General features: G+C 37.6%; 3 protein-coding genes and 2 long non-coding RNA genes across 11 annotated transcripts; 2 read left to right on the top strand and 3 right to left on the bottom strand.

Annotated features, from left to right (window-relative positions):
• Positions 1-710: 710 nt before the first annotated feature.
• On the top strand, positions 711-3,599 carry LOC148294498 (uncharacterized). Its single transcript, XR_015835939.1, has 3 exons — positions 711-1,241; positions 2,466-2,896; positions 3,324-3,599. It is a non-coding gene; the product is annotated as an uncharacterized LOC148294498 (long non-coding RNA).
• A 205-nt stretch (positions 3,600-3,804) lies between these two features.
• On the bottom strand, positions 3,805-7,413 carry LOC110753268 (uncharacterized). 3 transcript variants are annotated; one of them, XR_015835938.1, is made up of 5 exons: positions 6,946-7,413; positions 6,651-6,767; positions 6,169-6,343; positions 5,802-5,886; positions 3,805-5,492 (listed from the first exon to the last, which is right to left on the bottom strand). It is a non-coding gene; the product is annotated as an uncharacterized LOC110753268 (long non-coding RNA). The 3 variants fall into 3 exon arrangements; XR_015835937.1 differs by having other exon boundaries at positions 3,806-5,492; positions 6,651-7,413; XR_015835936.1 differs by lacking the exon at positions 6,651-6,767 and having other exon boundaries at positions 3,807-5,492; positions 6,946-7,412.
• Positions 7,414-8,476: 1,063 nt separating this feature from the next.
• Positions 8,477-9,905, bottom strand: LOC148294497 (uncharacterized). The gene is made up of 2 exons (XM_088253780.1): positions 9,901-9,905; positions 8,477-9,214 (listed from the first exon to the last, which is right to left on the bottom strand). The coding sequence occupies exons 1-2, from the start codon at positions 9,903-9,905 to the stop codon at positions 8,605-8,607; spliced, it is 615 nt and encodes a 204-aa protein (XP_088109906.1). The 3' UTR covers positions 8,477-8,604.
• LOC148294496 (G-type lectin S-receptor-like serine/threonine-protein kinase At1g61400) lies at positions 9,160-13,922 on the bottom strand. The gene is made up of 6 exons (XM_088252992.1): positions 13,787-13,922; positions 13,016-13,124; positions 10,739-10,947; positions 10,373-10,486; positions 10,099-10,229; positions 9,160-9,988 (listed from the first exon to the last, which is right to left on the bottom strand). Exons 3-6 carry the CDS (start codon positions 10,755-10,757, stop codon positions 9,929-9,931), a joined length of 324 nt encoding a protein of 107 aa, XP_088109118.1. The 5' UTR covers positions 10,758-10,947; positions 13,016-13,124; positions 13,787-13,922; the 3' UTR covers positions 9,160-9,928.
• Positions 11,167-14,440, top strand: LOC110753271 (transcription factor MYB3R-1-like). 5 transcript variants are annotated; one of them, XM_021954138.2, is made up of 8 exons: positions 11,171-11,528; positions 11,944-12,110; positions 12,315-12,366; positions 12,571-12,628; positions 12,736-12,830; positions 12,943-13,046; positions 13,201-13,329; positions 13,722-14,440. In XM_021954138.2, exons 2-8 carry the CDS (start codon positions 11,974-11,976, stop codon positions 14,437-14,439), a joined length of 1,293 nt encoding a protein of 430 aa, XP_021809830.2. In that variant the 5' UTR covers positions 11,171-11,528; positions 11,944-11,973; the 3' UTR covers position 14,440. The 5 variants fall into 5 exon arrangements, with proteins under 5 accessions (XP_088109117.1, XP_021809830.2, XP_021809829.2 ...); XM_021954137.2 differs by having other exon boundaries at positions 11,174-11,558; XM_021954139.2 differs by lacking the exon at positions 11,171-11,528 and adding an exon at positions 11,565-11,839.
• Positions 14,441-15,148: the final 708 nt, after the last annotated feature.

Here is a 15,148-nt window from a genome sequence, read left to right as displayed (position 1 = left end):
AGTGGTTAGCTATTTTAGCTAGAGTTTGGGTAAAATTTGGAGACTCTTGGGGATGCTCTAATAGAGTATCCAAATGGCAAACTTGGCGATTGTATGCTCCCATACTGTGAATGGTGTTTCCAAAGTACATTGAGAATTGCTAAAGGCAAAATTATTTAATATTTTAAACGTATAGCCGCACGAACTGATATATCTCATAAGAGAACAGTAGGGTTGTCAAGTGCAATGAGAAAACGGCAGTAATTGGGTTAGGTTCATAATTACGATGGACATTTTAGAAGGTAAATTCTGATACAAGCAATTTTATACATTGAAATTCAACAGTCTTTGATCCACAAAATGTTGGCGGATCCCTTTTTTTTGTTGTTGTATTTATGGGTTTAACCCGTGTTATTTGTTATAAATAAAATCCATTTTTTTACTCTTGCCCAATGGGCTAATAGCTGAAAATCATTAGAATAGGAGGTATTGGAAAGAATTTAAATTCTCATTCCCCAATATCGCTTATACAAACAAAATAATTGAAGAAATAACTCTAGCTCAAAGTGGTATTTTAGCCCCAAACCTTAAAATGATATGACAAAATTGTATATTTAACGAGTGGCTATACCGGCCAAATATATTAGAATATTTTAAAAGTATAGCCGCTCGGCTATACGCTCGAAATATTAATATATTCGAATATTTTAAACGTATAGCCGCGCGGAGGATGGAGGTTGCAGTCGCAGAGGACGGAGGTTGCAGTCGAACTCACAGCCATTTCGCTTCTCCATCGACCCAAGCTTCTATTTGTTTTCTTCGCTTTCGGCACCGAAAAAAGACCCAACCCGCCTAGATGGCCGCCTAGGCCGATTTTTCGAACACTGCGATTGACTGAAAGTCTGAAACCCGAAATTGAAAAAATTTAGTTGCAAATTTGAGCTTGAGATTGAGATTGGGAAGCCGAAGCAGTGAAGCAAAAGTCAAGTCCATAGAAGAAGAGATCATGAGACTCTTAATTCATCTAATTCCATTCCTCTCCCTGTTTCCTGCCTTATTCTCTTTTCTCTAGGCTCTCTCTCAAACGACAGCTACGGCAATTCCTCCCTCTGCCAACTCCACCTTATTCTCTTCTCTCTTCGCTTGACGGCATGGCGCAGAAGAAAAAAATACAAAATTTTCTGACTTGGTGTCTGTCTTCAGTGGAAGGAAATGATGAAGCTATCCTATCATGTTGTTTCTGTGGTCTTGCCAATAACAAGGTTCGGTTTTTAGGCCCCAATCTCAAATTCTGACTATTTATTTCTAGTTTGGTTAAGCAATAGATTGATTGGTTTGGTTCTTCTTGCTTGAAACTTGATAAATCTTTATGCATTCAATATTCATCCATTGATGGTTCTTCATGGTTGGACTGCTTTTCATTCTTTGGATATTGCATTTCTGTTATAGATTTTGACATTTCATCATGCCCTCTTGTTTGCTGAGAGAAAAAAAGAAGAAGAAAGGTTTGTCTCCTGCTCAAGTTGCATGGGAACCCAAAACCAACCCGCCAAAGAACAGAAAAAAAAAATTGAAATATTACACCACCTCAAGTGAAAAATCTAATTCATTTAAGCTTTTATATTTGTTCTTGTATCAGCATCTGTGTTTCTGTTATGTGAACTCCACCTCAACTCCAAAGAAAACAAATTAAAAAAACTAGAGGGTGCATTTGCTAACGAATGGGTTGGGAATCTCTTAATTATATTTAACTTTTCAAACTGACTTCAAAAGCACCATATTAACACACCAACATGAAATATCATTTATCGAGCCTCCATTAGTGTAAAAGGACTGTGACTTCATTAGCTGAAAATGCTTTAGAAGAAGGATTGACCTCAAGTTCATTGACATCCCTTTCACTATAAAAACCAGGCTTTTAAGGTTGAGGCAATGACCCTTCAATTTTGAAGGATAGCAAAGATTATTCAGCAAACATCTCCAATTTTGAAGGATTCAAAAGGTGACAAATATTTTAATCTGATCTCTTAACAATTTGTGTCTAATAATGGCTAATATGCCATTAGAGAAACAGAGATAGAGGTGTGCATATCACTGTGCTGGTTGTAACATTTGGCTAATATGTACCTACAGGAACTATGAATATGTCTGTTTTCTAACTGTCCAGCATTCAGTCCCATATAGCATGGCTGGTCTGACAGATGTTCTATAAACTTAGCTTTCAATTCTAGCAAAATATGATGATCACACTATATATATGCTTAACAAAACCCTCCATTTTACCTATCGTGCTTTGATTCTATGAGCCACATCATCTCCATTCTCCCCTTGTATATATGGATGATCGAGTACATGCTAGATAGTGATTTTGAAATGTAAATGCTCTCAATTTGTTTGTGATATATATCATCAGTTTTATTAGTTTTCTGCATCTTTTTTCCTGTTCTTCATTGTAGTTATTTTATAAACCTTCTGGAATGATGCAGATCATGATGGCGAATGTCATAAGTTTGCTTTTAAATATGGATGATCTTTATCTCAATTAGTCTCATTGTGCCTCACCATGTAGCTATTCTGAATCACATTACACATGTGCTTCAGAGCAAACAGATCTAACAAGTGAAGAGGGAAACAGATTAGTTGTATCTTTCACGGGGAAAGTACTTGATATATTACATCACTGTCTTCCTTCAACTATAAGTTTATAACTGAACTAGATCATGCTCTAAGTAATGGCGTAAGTAGGGGTGGAAGACAAGCATTGGAATGGAGAGCATCAATTGCTAAACATTTCATTGAAGAGTGGGAATGGCAGTTGTGAATTTTGGCAGCGTCTTCTTCTGTTATCTGAACGCCAGTGGCAGTGGAAGGAGGCATTAACTGTATTACGTCCCGCACCATCTAAGCTACTTAACCTGTGAGCTACAAGCCTTTTCTTCTCTGGGAATTTATATGATGATCAATTGGTTCTTGTGCATGAATTGTTGTTTGGATATTGGTTATAGATCACTGGTTTGCAAATGGTAGTTTATCCCATAAGAAAATGGTAGTTTATAACGATTATAAACTATAATGATTACCCAGGCCAAACAAAATATGATGACCTCATTATTCCAAATGATAGAAATAGATGCTGATATTTGAAGTTGATAGCACATAATCAGTTAATATGAAATTGCTGACATCTTACTTTCTGAAGGTAAATATTATAGGTGTTCTTATATGTCTCAGTTGCATGCAAAGATGGCTCCACTTTTCTAGTTTCTCTAGATGTAGTCTCTTGTGCTACTGATGGTGAGGCTTCTACAATACATGATCTGGATTTTTCTTCATTGTGCTCCCAGTTAGGTCTCCTGGCTGCAGTAAGTGCTTAGAGTGTTAAGTCTATATCGAGCTCCTTGGACAGTGGATTGCTGCAGGCACCTGATGGTGACGGTGGATCAAGAGACTACGTGAGATTGATAGTGATACAGAGTCAGAAGTTGATGACATTGTTGGTAGCAGCAGTGTTTCAACAGCATTACCAGACGCCAGTGGGCAAGATGGTGCAGCTACTGAACCTTGGGATGATTCTTCAAAATCTGACGTTGCGGAGCTTGACACTTCAGTTTTCCTTTCTTTTGATTGGAAAAAAAAAAGAACCGTATGAGAAAGCTGCACAGCGGTATTGTAGTTCTGTCTGGTTTCAAAATTCATTCAAATGGACAATTACTTGATCACTTCATCAGTTGACTTCTATTGTTATCTTCTTCCGGTGTTCTGTATGAATGTTTGCTATACATTCTGGCATATTTACTTTAAATTCTAAGGTGGGACTCACATTGCTAAGTCAATTTTTCAAATTGTATGACCAACTAAGATTCATACTCGGGGATCTTCCACTAGAAAGAAAGCATGATCGATCGTATGACTGGTTCTAGTGCTGAAAAAACAATGGATTGACAGAAGGCTGTTTAAAAATAAGGAAATTTAGGAGAAATATACTTTAGTTTCAATGGACTTTTATGCATAAATTATCTGGTTTTGGAGAGCATAGTTATCTGGAATTGCCTTTTTTTTTTAAAGGGAAGGGAGGGTGTGTTATTGGCTGCAATTCTGTTCTCCTGTTGTTTGCTAATTTTCAGATAATTTTGTCATCATGCTTACAATTGAAGGTGGTATTACTATTTCCAGTCACTGATTGCTGTCATTTAACAAATTGATAGATGAAGGAAAACTCATGGACGCTCTTGCACTTTCTGATCACTTACGTAATGGAGCTCCAGATCAGTTACTCCTGCTAATCATTGAATGGTTAATTAAGTCAGGAACCAAAATATGGTCCCAAACTGCAAAATAGTCTGCATCCCCACACCGACCATTTTCCCTGGGGACATTAATGTGGTAACCTGCTCCTGATCCTTCTCCAATCATAGTACAGAAACCATCATCAATAGCTGGATAAAAGGCTTCCAAACTCATGCCCGAAAGAAGCACAGCCCCATACTGTCATCATAACTAAGAACATTGATCTTATGTGAGACAAGTCAACCAAGCAAGTTACAAGCTAAAAGCTGATCTAATGAGAAAAACTTTTGATAGAATGCAAAAACTTAGAAATTGTTGTCACAATAAGGAGTCTCTCAATCGACTACAACCAAATTTTGATACCGTAGGCCAGAGAGGGCTGCTTCCCTGACATGGTGCATGCCAACTTCCCCATCATTATCCAAGAAGGACTTGCACAAATTACGGCCACCCCTGGTCGCCGACGACAAGACACGGGCACCGTCTCATAGGGGTCGAGATGCCAAAACACAATATGTGGCACTGCATCACCGTAGCCTTTCTCCTTAAGATTTTTTTGTAATGCCTCATAATCCGACTCCCAGCAACTACCACCAGCCCTATCAAAGTTTTCCAAACGGGTGAGCACAAACACCTTCTTGCCCATCTGATCCGGCCTCAAATTCCCATCCATAGCCACTTGGAGAATCATATCAAACACTTTGCGAAAATCAATTTCCATGCCGCAGACCATCCTCCCCGTACAGAGGCGCACTTGGACATAAGAGAATCATTGTCAATGTCATCCCCCAAATTATGCAGCTTAGGCTCTGCTCTACTCAATGTCATGGGGATTGTGGATCCAACTTCCCCATGACATGATAATGGCCAACTTCCCCATCGTTATCCAAGAAGGACTTGAACAAATTATTGGAGAAGGGCAACATCTCCTTATGATAGTTGCATCACCCACATAACTCAAATATCAAAACCATGCAACCAGAAGACAGAAAAGAGCTCTCAATGTTTTCATCAGGGAAAAAGTAAAGGGCAACATCTTAAAGGACGGGTCATCGTCTTGGAAGATATCAGTCCAAAGATTGGATCGAGGAAACCAGTTAGCATTGAGGATGAGAGGCATTTTTTGTGAAAATGCATAGGCTTTAGGATGGACCTTACATGAAGGTCGTGCTTGGAACCTACCAATGAATTCTCCCGGTGTGGCTGCATCAAGGATGAAGCCTCCCCTAAAGAAAGAAACATCAATGAAGCTTTTGAGAGCACTTAATTAACTTGACATATGTAAATATGTAAAACAGCAGCCATGACGAAACAGTGCATTCAGAACATCAACATAGGATGCAAAAGCGATCCCACTAGAAGATTTAAGTTGAAAAAATAAATAAATAAATAACCACACGTATTCTTAAGCAACATTTTTCTGATCATCTTCTAATACCAAACAATATATTAACTCTAATTCAAATCACAACATGAGTTGTTGAAATCATGATAGAATACACATATGTAACATCTTAAAAGGAGAAGTTACCCACTTCCAAGGAGCATCTCGAGCAGGAAGATTCGAAGGCTTTAGATTGAGACTAGCAAAAATATTCACGAGATCTCTTTCTTCACCGTCTGCATGATTATGTTCAACAACACAAGTGTTACCACATGAAGGAAGGAAGGTAGGTTCAATAAATGACAAGGCAACAAAATTACCAACAACAATCACAACTGTGCTACAATTTCGATGTTGCGAAGATGTATACTCTTAACTTGTTAGGAAAGAATTGGACACCCAAAAATAACACCTAAATATATTACCAATTTTATTAAACTTAAAAGAAGACTTAAAGTATAACCAATTCTGCAGTTCCAAAATAAATAAAATAATAATTTGTAAGTCATATCCCTTGCCTGGACTGGAAATAGGTGATGAGTGCCTCATTGTTGGAACTGTGCGTGGCTCCTTTACTATTTTGGACTCCATCTTCTTATAAGAAGTTTCGCCAATTAACTAAGACATCCGTTAATTGCTTCTCCCCAGTATGCTCATTTCCAGAAGCTACGGAAGTCTTTGTTTCTCCTATAACTGAGATAAGAAATCATAAGCATTGCACATATACCATCCATTTACCAGAGGAATAAAATGTTGCCTTCACACTTTTAATAACACATCCAAAATATTTTGAACAAAAAAAAAGCTGAGTAGGTACAACAAGTCTGTCTCAACATATTTACTAACCAAATTCTATTGCATGAACTCTACAATAAGAGCAATTTATAATTTTTCTTTTTAAAAGAAACACAAATTTAAGTTACAAACTTTCATTAAAACAAAGAAAGAGAATCGTGATGCAGAAGACACTGTTGATAATAATAGTGAAGATTTTTTGTACCATTCCTTATACTCAGTTCTGATGATTTGACTTCAGTAGCAGGCAAAGTTGCATCTACTAGATGGTCACTGGAACCATATTCCTTTGAATTCTGCTAACCAAGAGGAGCCTTTGGTTCTGACGAAGACATAAGAACAACCAATTGCACCACTAAGAGTATATCAAAAAGAAAAAACTTTCACCATCTAGCGTGTACTCAATCATCCATATATACAAGGGGAGAATGGAGATGATGTGGCTCATAGAATCAAAGCATGATAGGTAAAATGGAGGGTTTTGTTAAAATATTTGTCACCTTTTGAATAATCTTTGCTACCCTTCAAAATTGAAGGGTCATTGCCTCAACCTCAAAAACCTGGTTGGGAGAGAGTCTAGAGAGAAGAGAATAAGGCGGAAACAGGGAGAGGAATGGAATTAGATGAATAAAGAGTCTCATGATCTCTTCTTCTATGGACCTGACTTGTGCTTGCTTTGGCTTCCCAATCTCAATCTCGAGCTCAAATTCGCCGCTAAACTTTTTCAATTTCGGGTTTCAGACTATCAGTCAGTCGCAGTGTTCGAAAAATCGGCCTAGGCGGGCGCTAGGCTGCTAGGCGGGCTGCTAGGCGGCTAGCGGCTAGGCGGGCCTCCTAGGCGGGTTGGGTCTTTTTTCGGTGTCGAACAGGGAGGACGAAGCAGCCGAAACCGCTTGAGTTGATGGAGAAGCGAAATGGTTGCGACTGCGTCTGCAAGCTCCGTCTTCTGCGAGTGCAAGCTTCGTGTTCGTTTCGAATGTATTTAAAGGGTATAGCCGATCGGCTATACTCCTAAAATATTCGAATATATTAATAGTTAACGAGTATAGCCGAACGGCTATACGTTTAAAATATCCGAATGCATTTAGAAAGTACAGCCGCGCGGCTATACTTTTTAAATATACAATTTTGTCATATCAATTTAGGTTTTAGTGCTAAAATACCACTTTAGCCCATTGGGCTAGAGTTATTTCTTCAAGTATTTTATTTATAAAAGCGATATTAGGGAATGAGAATTTAAATTTTTTCTGATACCTCCCATTCTAATGATTTCAAATATTAGCCCATTTGGGCAAGAATAAAAAATTAATTTTATTTATAACAAATAATACAAGTCAAACCCATAAATACCAAAAACAAAAAAAAACAAAAAAAGAAAAAAGAAAAAGAGAAAAAAAAAAAAAAAAGGATAGGGACCTGTCAACATTTTGTGGATCAAAGAATGTTGAATTTTATAGTATAAATTGCTTGTATAGCAATTTACTTTCTAAAATTTATCCATTGTAATAATGAACTAAACCCAATTACAACCTTTTTTCTCATTGCACTTCACAATCACGCTCTTCTGCTATTAGAGATATTAGTTCACGCTGTATTCTATGTAGATGAAAAATTGGATACAAAACAATCTAACAAGACAACGAAGAGAAGTTTGCAGCTCTGTTTTGAAATTAATTGAAGGTATCAGAGGTCATATGACATTGATATATGAACTATTCTAAATGAGAATTCAAAGATGTGTTAGATGAGAAGTAGCATCTCATTCTTAAATATAACATATTATTTCATTTGTCTACTGGTTGTGCCTATTGTTAAGCTGGTGCAACCAACATTCTTTCACCAAGAAATTTTTCCTCAACCTCAAAGAAATTTAGCTAGGAAAACCTTTGGTGGGAAGAGGCAAGGCTGAAGAACAATCGCAAGCACATGTGATAGTACAGAAAATGTAGCGAAGGAATTTAGAATGGCCATTTTCCAAATGAAGCACACATCTTATAATGAAATCAAGATAAGAACTTATAACAAGCCCTCCTTAGAGTATAATGTCCAAAAACACAAGATGAACACCACACCACGCCACACTCAACACACATAATTGCTCATTAGTGTTGTAAATATAAAAAAAGATGAGATATTGCTTAGTACAATCAAATAGTTCTTCATTCCTTGTTGCCCAAATCATTGAACGCATCGTGCAAATCATTAAGCATTTCATCCCATGTCTCCTCCACATGCAGATGAAATGAGTATCCATCAACAAGAAGAACCAAATTGTCCATACCACGAAGAAATTCAGGAAATTCAGAACCCTCGCACATAAATTTGCTAATATGAGACGCAAACTTTGATATTTCATCGTCGTTCTCATTGAAACCAGAACAATCTCTAGCGTCCAACGTCACCAGATCTTTGCATCCGCACAGCAACGTGACAAGACCATCCCAAATAACTTTTGCACCCTTCAAATTTAAGTACTTGATATTAGGCACCAACTTCACAATTGACAATGCCTCACGCCCATGAACATAGCCTTTGGACAAATCTAAACCATAAAAATTCTTGCAATGTGTTTTTGCAAGTATTTTCGCCAAATTTAAGCATGAACCCAATGATAACACCTCCAAATTTTTCCACTTGCCAATCAGCTCTAGGTTCATGTGTTTGCTGTCCAATAAATTTACTGGTAAACTCAAAGTCACAAGGCCAGGACACCTGCACACATTCCACAACAAAAAAAATGCTACATTTACATTTACAAGGAAAATTAAACTGAGTATACTTGAGGGTTTTGAAAATTAACTTGTTTTTCTTATGGTCAACAAGGACAAGAATTCCAGGGCTGCTCACCTTGAGTACACTTGATGAACCAGTGAGGGGTGTGTTTCTTTTAGTCTGCACTATATATGGAGAGTTTGATAATTGTATTAATTTGATAAAGTTTTCAGTAACTGTCTCTCACCTTAAAAAATCTCACAATTAGCATCATTGGAAACTTGATTAGAAAGTAGAAACCCTACAGTATATAGTTTAAGTTGAGTAGCTGGGAAGACAGTTAGTAAGCTATCAATACTAAAGTCGAATAGTGGGGAGGCAAATTACTAAAGTTTCAAGGACAGATAAATAGGATGAATTTCTCATAAGAGAATGACATGATTTGAATTCCCACTATAAGTGTATTGCAAGTACCCTTCTGCTCAGGAAAGACAGTTAACAAAGAGAGGTTACGCTGGAAGCAAAACATAAGCTTTGTAGTTGGTGAGTTTGCAAAGAAGGGTGCCCTAGAAATTTTGAAATTATGTGGCCTACTTCCATTAGTTTATACTTTGTAGTTATTAATATGCTAGTTTCAACATATCCAAAGCATATATTGAAAAAATGGAAATTTCACGGTAAATCAATCTGAGAGTTCAATTATTTCAACTCATTGAAATCCTCTGTTTCTCTTCATGTGTAACCTCATTCTTCAACCCATTGAGTCCTTGTCTAGAATGTTTTAAGAGCCTTTTCGCAGCTTTTTCTTGTCCATGCATGTTTTAATGTACCCTGAAATCCATTTGCAAACGTTCAATATAGGACTTGTATCCATAGTCCTGACCCAAATGACATGTGGAAACTGTCAAGCTAACTGTAGGGAGGACTATATTTGATTTTACCTTAAAGACTGATCCGAAACCACCTTCTCCAAGTTTATTGTTGTTTGAAAAGTTTTTGGTTGCACAAACAACAGCGGCCAAGTCAAATAATGGTAATTCCAGATCTTCCTTTTGGCCGGGCTTCAGTTCTCCTGTGATACGTAGTGAAGTAAATAATGTAGCATGGAACCTTAGCTTAGAAACCCGAGAGGCAACAGCAAAAAATTTCTACAGAACTGAACCTACCTATCTTAGAAAATGGAGGGGCAGAAGAGTACAAAATCAAATAGCTTACCATATTTTTGTTGCTGGTTCTTCCTCACATATAATAGCAGGGTAAGGCCCAGGATCAGCAGTCCAGTATACAACACAGTACTGGTTACTATGATCTTTGTATTGTGTCCTTGATCTAGGAATGAAGTTTGAAAGCAGAAGATTGAGGATTCAGAAATTCATAAAGAAAAAAATCTTTACTTTTTATCATCCAACGAACAATAAATGCTAGTTTCTGAGACAATTCTAAAGAAATATATTTCTAATAATTTCTGGCTCTATCTTGTTTCTAATCATGTCACTGTTGGAAGATTTCTTTCTTCTTTTTTCCTTGGTGGCTTTTATTTTTCTTTCAAACTTTGTTTTAAACAGCAAGATGATTCCATACCTAGTTCTGATGAAGCCATTCTTTTGTGAATATCTTACATCAACCAGATCGCTGAACCACAGCAAGCACCTCCTTCCTCCATCTCGGATATCCAAATTTGAAAAAGCGGTGCAGGAGCAGTTGTTCATGCACAACATCTCACATTCCTTGAGTTCCATACTTGTGTTAAACCCAGATACATCATTTGCAGAATATCCATCATTTGCAGTCTGTTTTGTTCATATATATATATATATTAAATTGTGCTTTCGAATCTGACAAATGGCATGCAATAAAGTTAGTTGAAAATAAGTTAAACCATGGCAGGATTAATTAAAGGGGCAGGCTATTACTATGGAGATTTTAATTCAAGGAACATCAAAATTGTATTGGGCCCAAATGGAGTCCGCCTACAAGCCCATATCCACTTAACGAATTCAAACGTTTCCTACCCTCCAAAACGCGATGAAACAACCGCCGTTGGATCACCGTCCGTTGGTTGATCAAACTTCCAAAGCAATCCACTTCTTGAAAACGCTTCAATTACAACACCAAAGCTTCCTTCTTGGCCATCAAGCTTCCAGCGTAAGCTATTTCTCCAAAACGCTTAAATAAATACAACCACAAATCCTCTCTCTCTCTTTCACTCAATCATTTCTGACTTTTCTCTCTCAGAAAAGAGAGTTTGACCACTGAGAAAACAAACAAAAACCGCTTTCGCTTCCACTCGCTCAGAATCTGAAGCTCCCAACTTTCCCGCCAAAATTCCTGCCCTTCGCATTTCACACTGCCCTTACTTAAAACCAGCTCGGTATTCTTTCTGCTTTCTGTAATTTTGGCGGTTAGATTCTCACACACTCAGAAACCCTTTTTTATTTTGTGGTTTTAAGTTTCTTGCATTATCCTTATTTTTGTGTTTGTTTTGGTTCAATTATGTGATTCATTGTGTAATTGGTGATCGTTCATTTTGCAATTCGTTGAAATTTCTGCTGCTCTGTTTGGTTGGTGAGAAAATGTGGGAAAATATGAGAAAAATTGGTCGCTTTTTCATTATACCCACTCAAATTACTGGCTTTGATGCAATTGTGAGATCAATTGGCGCTTTTAGTTTTCCTTCAATTAGTATGTTTTCTCATGATCCAAACAGAACGTTGAATTTTCTAGTACGATAAAAAATTTAACTTTAACTGATTTAGGGCTTGTTTTCTGCTTGTGATATGTTCAAGGTTGAGGAAAACTGATTTTTCTAAGAGATCATGGAGAAAGTGAAAAAGGAGCAGCTGCAGGAGGTGCTTATGGATCCACACGAGAAAATGGGTTTCCTTTTGCAAGCATTATATGAAACTGAAGGCTGTTTTGACTCCCCTGCGTCCAAGCCAAGCTCTGCTACTCGGTATGTTGCTTCAATTAACTTTTTACATGAAAGGGGCATATTTATGAAGGCATCTGATTCTTCAATTAACCTTTTTCCTCATATTACTTGGTTATGCCTTATCCCCATTTGAGTTAATTTTTTCTTTGGTCATGAGTTTTCTGGTTTTGGGTAAATGCTTAATTGATATTTTACTGTGATGAATGGTCTGCTTTGCTGTTCTAGGAGAGCCACTGGTCCAATGAGACGGTCAGCGAAATGCTGGACAGAGGAAGAGGTCAGTAGTGAAAATTCCTTAGTTTGGTAGTTCTGTAATGCCAGTTTAGCATGTAAGTTTTAGATACATTGTCAATGAAGAAGGAAATACTGAAGTTCTTATATTTATAATGTTGGTTTAGACTACGTGGAGGCTTTATTTTAGTCTCCTCAGCTGCTCAGAAATTAATCACTTTATTAATCAATTGACATGTTGTTATGGCAGGACGATCTTCTAGGAGAGCTGGTCAGAAAGTTTAACAGGAGTAATTGGAAGGAAATAGGTGGGCATGCCACTGTCTTTCTGTTGGTTTTCAAAAGTGTGCTTTTAGTTTTATGAAAGTTGCCTGATGCAAAGTCTGTGATTTGATTGTTTCCTTATGTCCTGCAGCTGCATGTCTCCCTGGGCGCACAGATGTTCAGTGCCTGCAGCGCTGGCAAAAGGTTCTAAATCCTGAAATTGTGAAGGGACCCTGGACAAAGGAGGTGCAAAAAAAACACTCTTGCATGCTTTTATAACAATGGGGAAATCATGCTTTTACTTTATGCTAAACTGATATGTGATCATGGTTTATTTGTTCCCTTATCTGGATTTCAGGAAGATGACTGCATAATCAAACAAGTTGAGAGTCATGGTGCTAAAAGATGGTCTGTTATTGCAAAGTTCTTACCAGGTCGAATGGGCAAGCAATGCCGAGAAAGGTAGGCAGCGACGATTTCTAGTCAGTGCATCAAACTTTTGGCATCAAGTACCATTCAATCAACATTTGTTCTGCAAATCTGTGGTTCACATCTTGTAATAGTTAGCTATGCAGATTATAGACTACACAATAATGAAGTTAATAATTACTTTCAGGTGGTACAATCACTTATGCCCGGCTATAAATAGAAATGCATGGACAGAAGAAGAGGAGTGGGTTCTTACTTACTACCACCAACTCTTTGGTAACAAGTGGGCAGAAATAGCAAGGTTTCTACCTGGAAGGTATGCAATAACTGAAAGCTGATGGGATGAAAGGATGATTTTGTGTTTTTTTGTATATGATGAATTCATTAATTGAAGACTGACCAACATATTTTGGGAACTTGAACATATATGTACTCGGTTTTTTTTCCTGTGATTGTATGTGGTGCAAATGAGGTAAAAATCTGGATTGTTTATCTCTTGGATAGCGATTAATATATTAAATTGGTCAAAATTTGGATTTTAGACATGCACTATTTGTGTACTATATGCTGGTGAAGATACAGTTTACTATGAACATAGATAAATCATTAATGATTGTGTAATTTATGTTTATTAACACAATTCAAATGGGGAGATTGGCTCCTTCTGTTGAATGCACTCACTCATCTCATCTGTATTGAAATTGGCAGGACTGACAATGCAATTAAAAATCACTGGAACTGCACACTGAAGAGAAAATTAGATTCATACTCACCTAATGGTTGTCATGTGGAAATGCATCCTGATGTCTGGAACGGTGAATTAAGATCGGGCCTTGTCAAGATTAACCCAGCCGGACAGATTTCTGATAGACTGGCCTCACTCAATCAGAGAACAGGGTTGGAGATTAGTGATAACGCTTGCTCTACAGAGTTGACTCTTGGATGTTCTTATAGACATGAACTTTGTTCAGAATGGAAACCTGTCAAAGTGCAGAAATGCAGATCATCAGATAGAGGAGCAAATAGTTTGACAAATCTAATCACAAGTGGATCTTCCAAACACAGCCCTTTATCAGCCTCTTCATCTGTTTTCGTGGGTGCGTCTGCTTCTACCAGGTCCTCCCCCCTTGAGAGTCCATCCTGCTACTCTACACCCCAAAGCCGTGCGCAGAATGTTAACGTGAATCTCAGCAGTGGCAGCAGTCCTGGGTCGAGACTGAAGAACTTGGCATTGAGTTTCAAAAATACTCCTTCCATCATAAGAAAGAGAAGTTCCAGAAGACCTGATGCTTCTTCAGCTGCCGTTAAATCTCTAGGAAGGTGCCTGGAACGTGAATTCGACGCCGAAAACGATTCAGGTGTTGCTAAATGTGGCCAACTTTTCTCTGCATATGCTACTTCATCAGACGTTAACGTTGGTGCATAGGTTAACCTTGACACTTTGGGGAAAAGCCAAATTTCCATGGTTCAAATTGCCAAAATGGATGTGCTTTAGTTTGTACTTCACATTGAAGGCGTTAATTTCTTTCATTTTAGTTGTTCAAACTCTCCCACGTTCTAAGTAAGTAGATGTGGTTTAGGTCACTTAGTTAAGGTAGTGTGCTCGTCCTTTGAATCCGAGTTCTATCACACTCTTTGTACATTAGACTAGTTTGAAACATTGCTTTGTCAAATAAAAAATGTTCCGAAATCTAAAGGTCCTCTATCTCCTCATTCCCAAAAGGTAAAAGCCAAAATTCCCATATTTATTTATTAATTATCGTTATATTCCAAAAGGATTTATAGGATACGATATTCGGCACGCCAACCAACCATGTCAAATTCGTTCGTTACAAACTTTACAAAAAAAATATCGCTTTCAAAAGAAAAAAGAAAAAAGAAAAAAGAAAAAAGAAAAAAGAAAAAAGAAAAAGAAAAAGCAATTTAAGGAAAACAAAAATATCCAAATTCGCTGGAAAAACAGAAAGTGGATAGACCACGTCAGAGTCTAATCACACCCATTTCAAATCCGCAAACCTCGCCAATACCACTGGGACTGGAGAGTACGAAACGCGCTTTACTCGCGCGACTGCAACGGTCACAGCTCCGCCATAACAGAAAAGGAAAGATCTATTAAAAACGCGCCAAGCAAAACA

Source organism: Prunus avium, chromosome 5 (assembly GCF_965620075.1).
Source record: "Prunus avium chromosome 5, drPruAviu1.hap1.1, whole genome shotgun sequence".
NCBI lineage: Eukaryota > Viridiplantae > Streptophyta > Magnoliopsida > Rosales > Rosaceae > Prunus > Prunus avium.
Note: the sequence above shows the minus strand (reverse complement) of the source record. Positions and strands in the feature narration are given on the sequence as shown.

What these genes read in the sequence shown, in the direction of transcription:
- LOC148294496 (XM_088252992.1), bottom strand. An exon ending in GAACCAGCAACAAAAATATG is followed by an intron (nt 10,230 to 10,372) that starts GTAAGCTATTTG and finishes TACGTATCACAG; the next exon opens with GAGAACTGAAGCCCGGCCAA. An exon ending in GTTTCGGATCAGTCTTTAAG is followed by an intron (nt 9,989 to 10,098) that starts GTAAAATCAAAT and finishes AATGGATTTCAG; the next exon opens with GGTACATTAAAACATGCATG.
- LOC110753271 (XM_021954138.2), top strand. Translation starts at nt 11,974, where the DNA reads ATGGAGAAAGTGAAAAAGGAGCAGCTGCAGGAGGTGCTTATGGATCCA. An exon ending in AATGCTGGACAGAGGAAGAG is followed by an intron (nt 12,367 to 12,570) that starts GTCAGTAGTGAA and finishes TTGTTATGGCAG; the next exon opens with GACGATCTTCTAGGAGAGCT. An exon ending in AGGGACCCTGGACAAAGGAG is followed by an intron (nt 12,831 to 12,942) that starts GTGCAAAAAAAA and finishes TCTGGATTTCAG; the next exon opens with GAAGATGACTGCATAATCAA.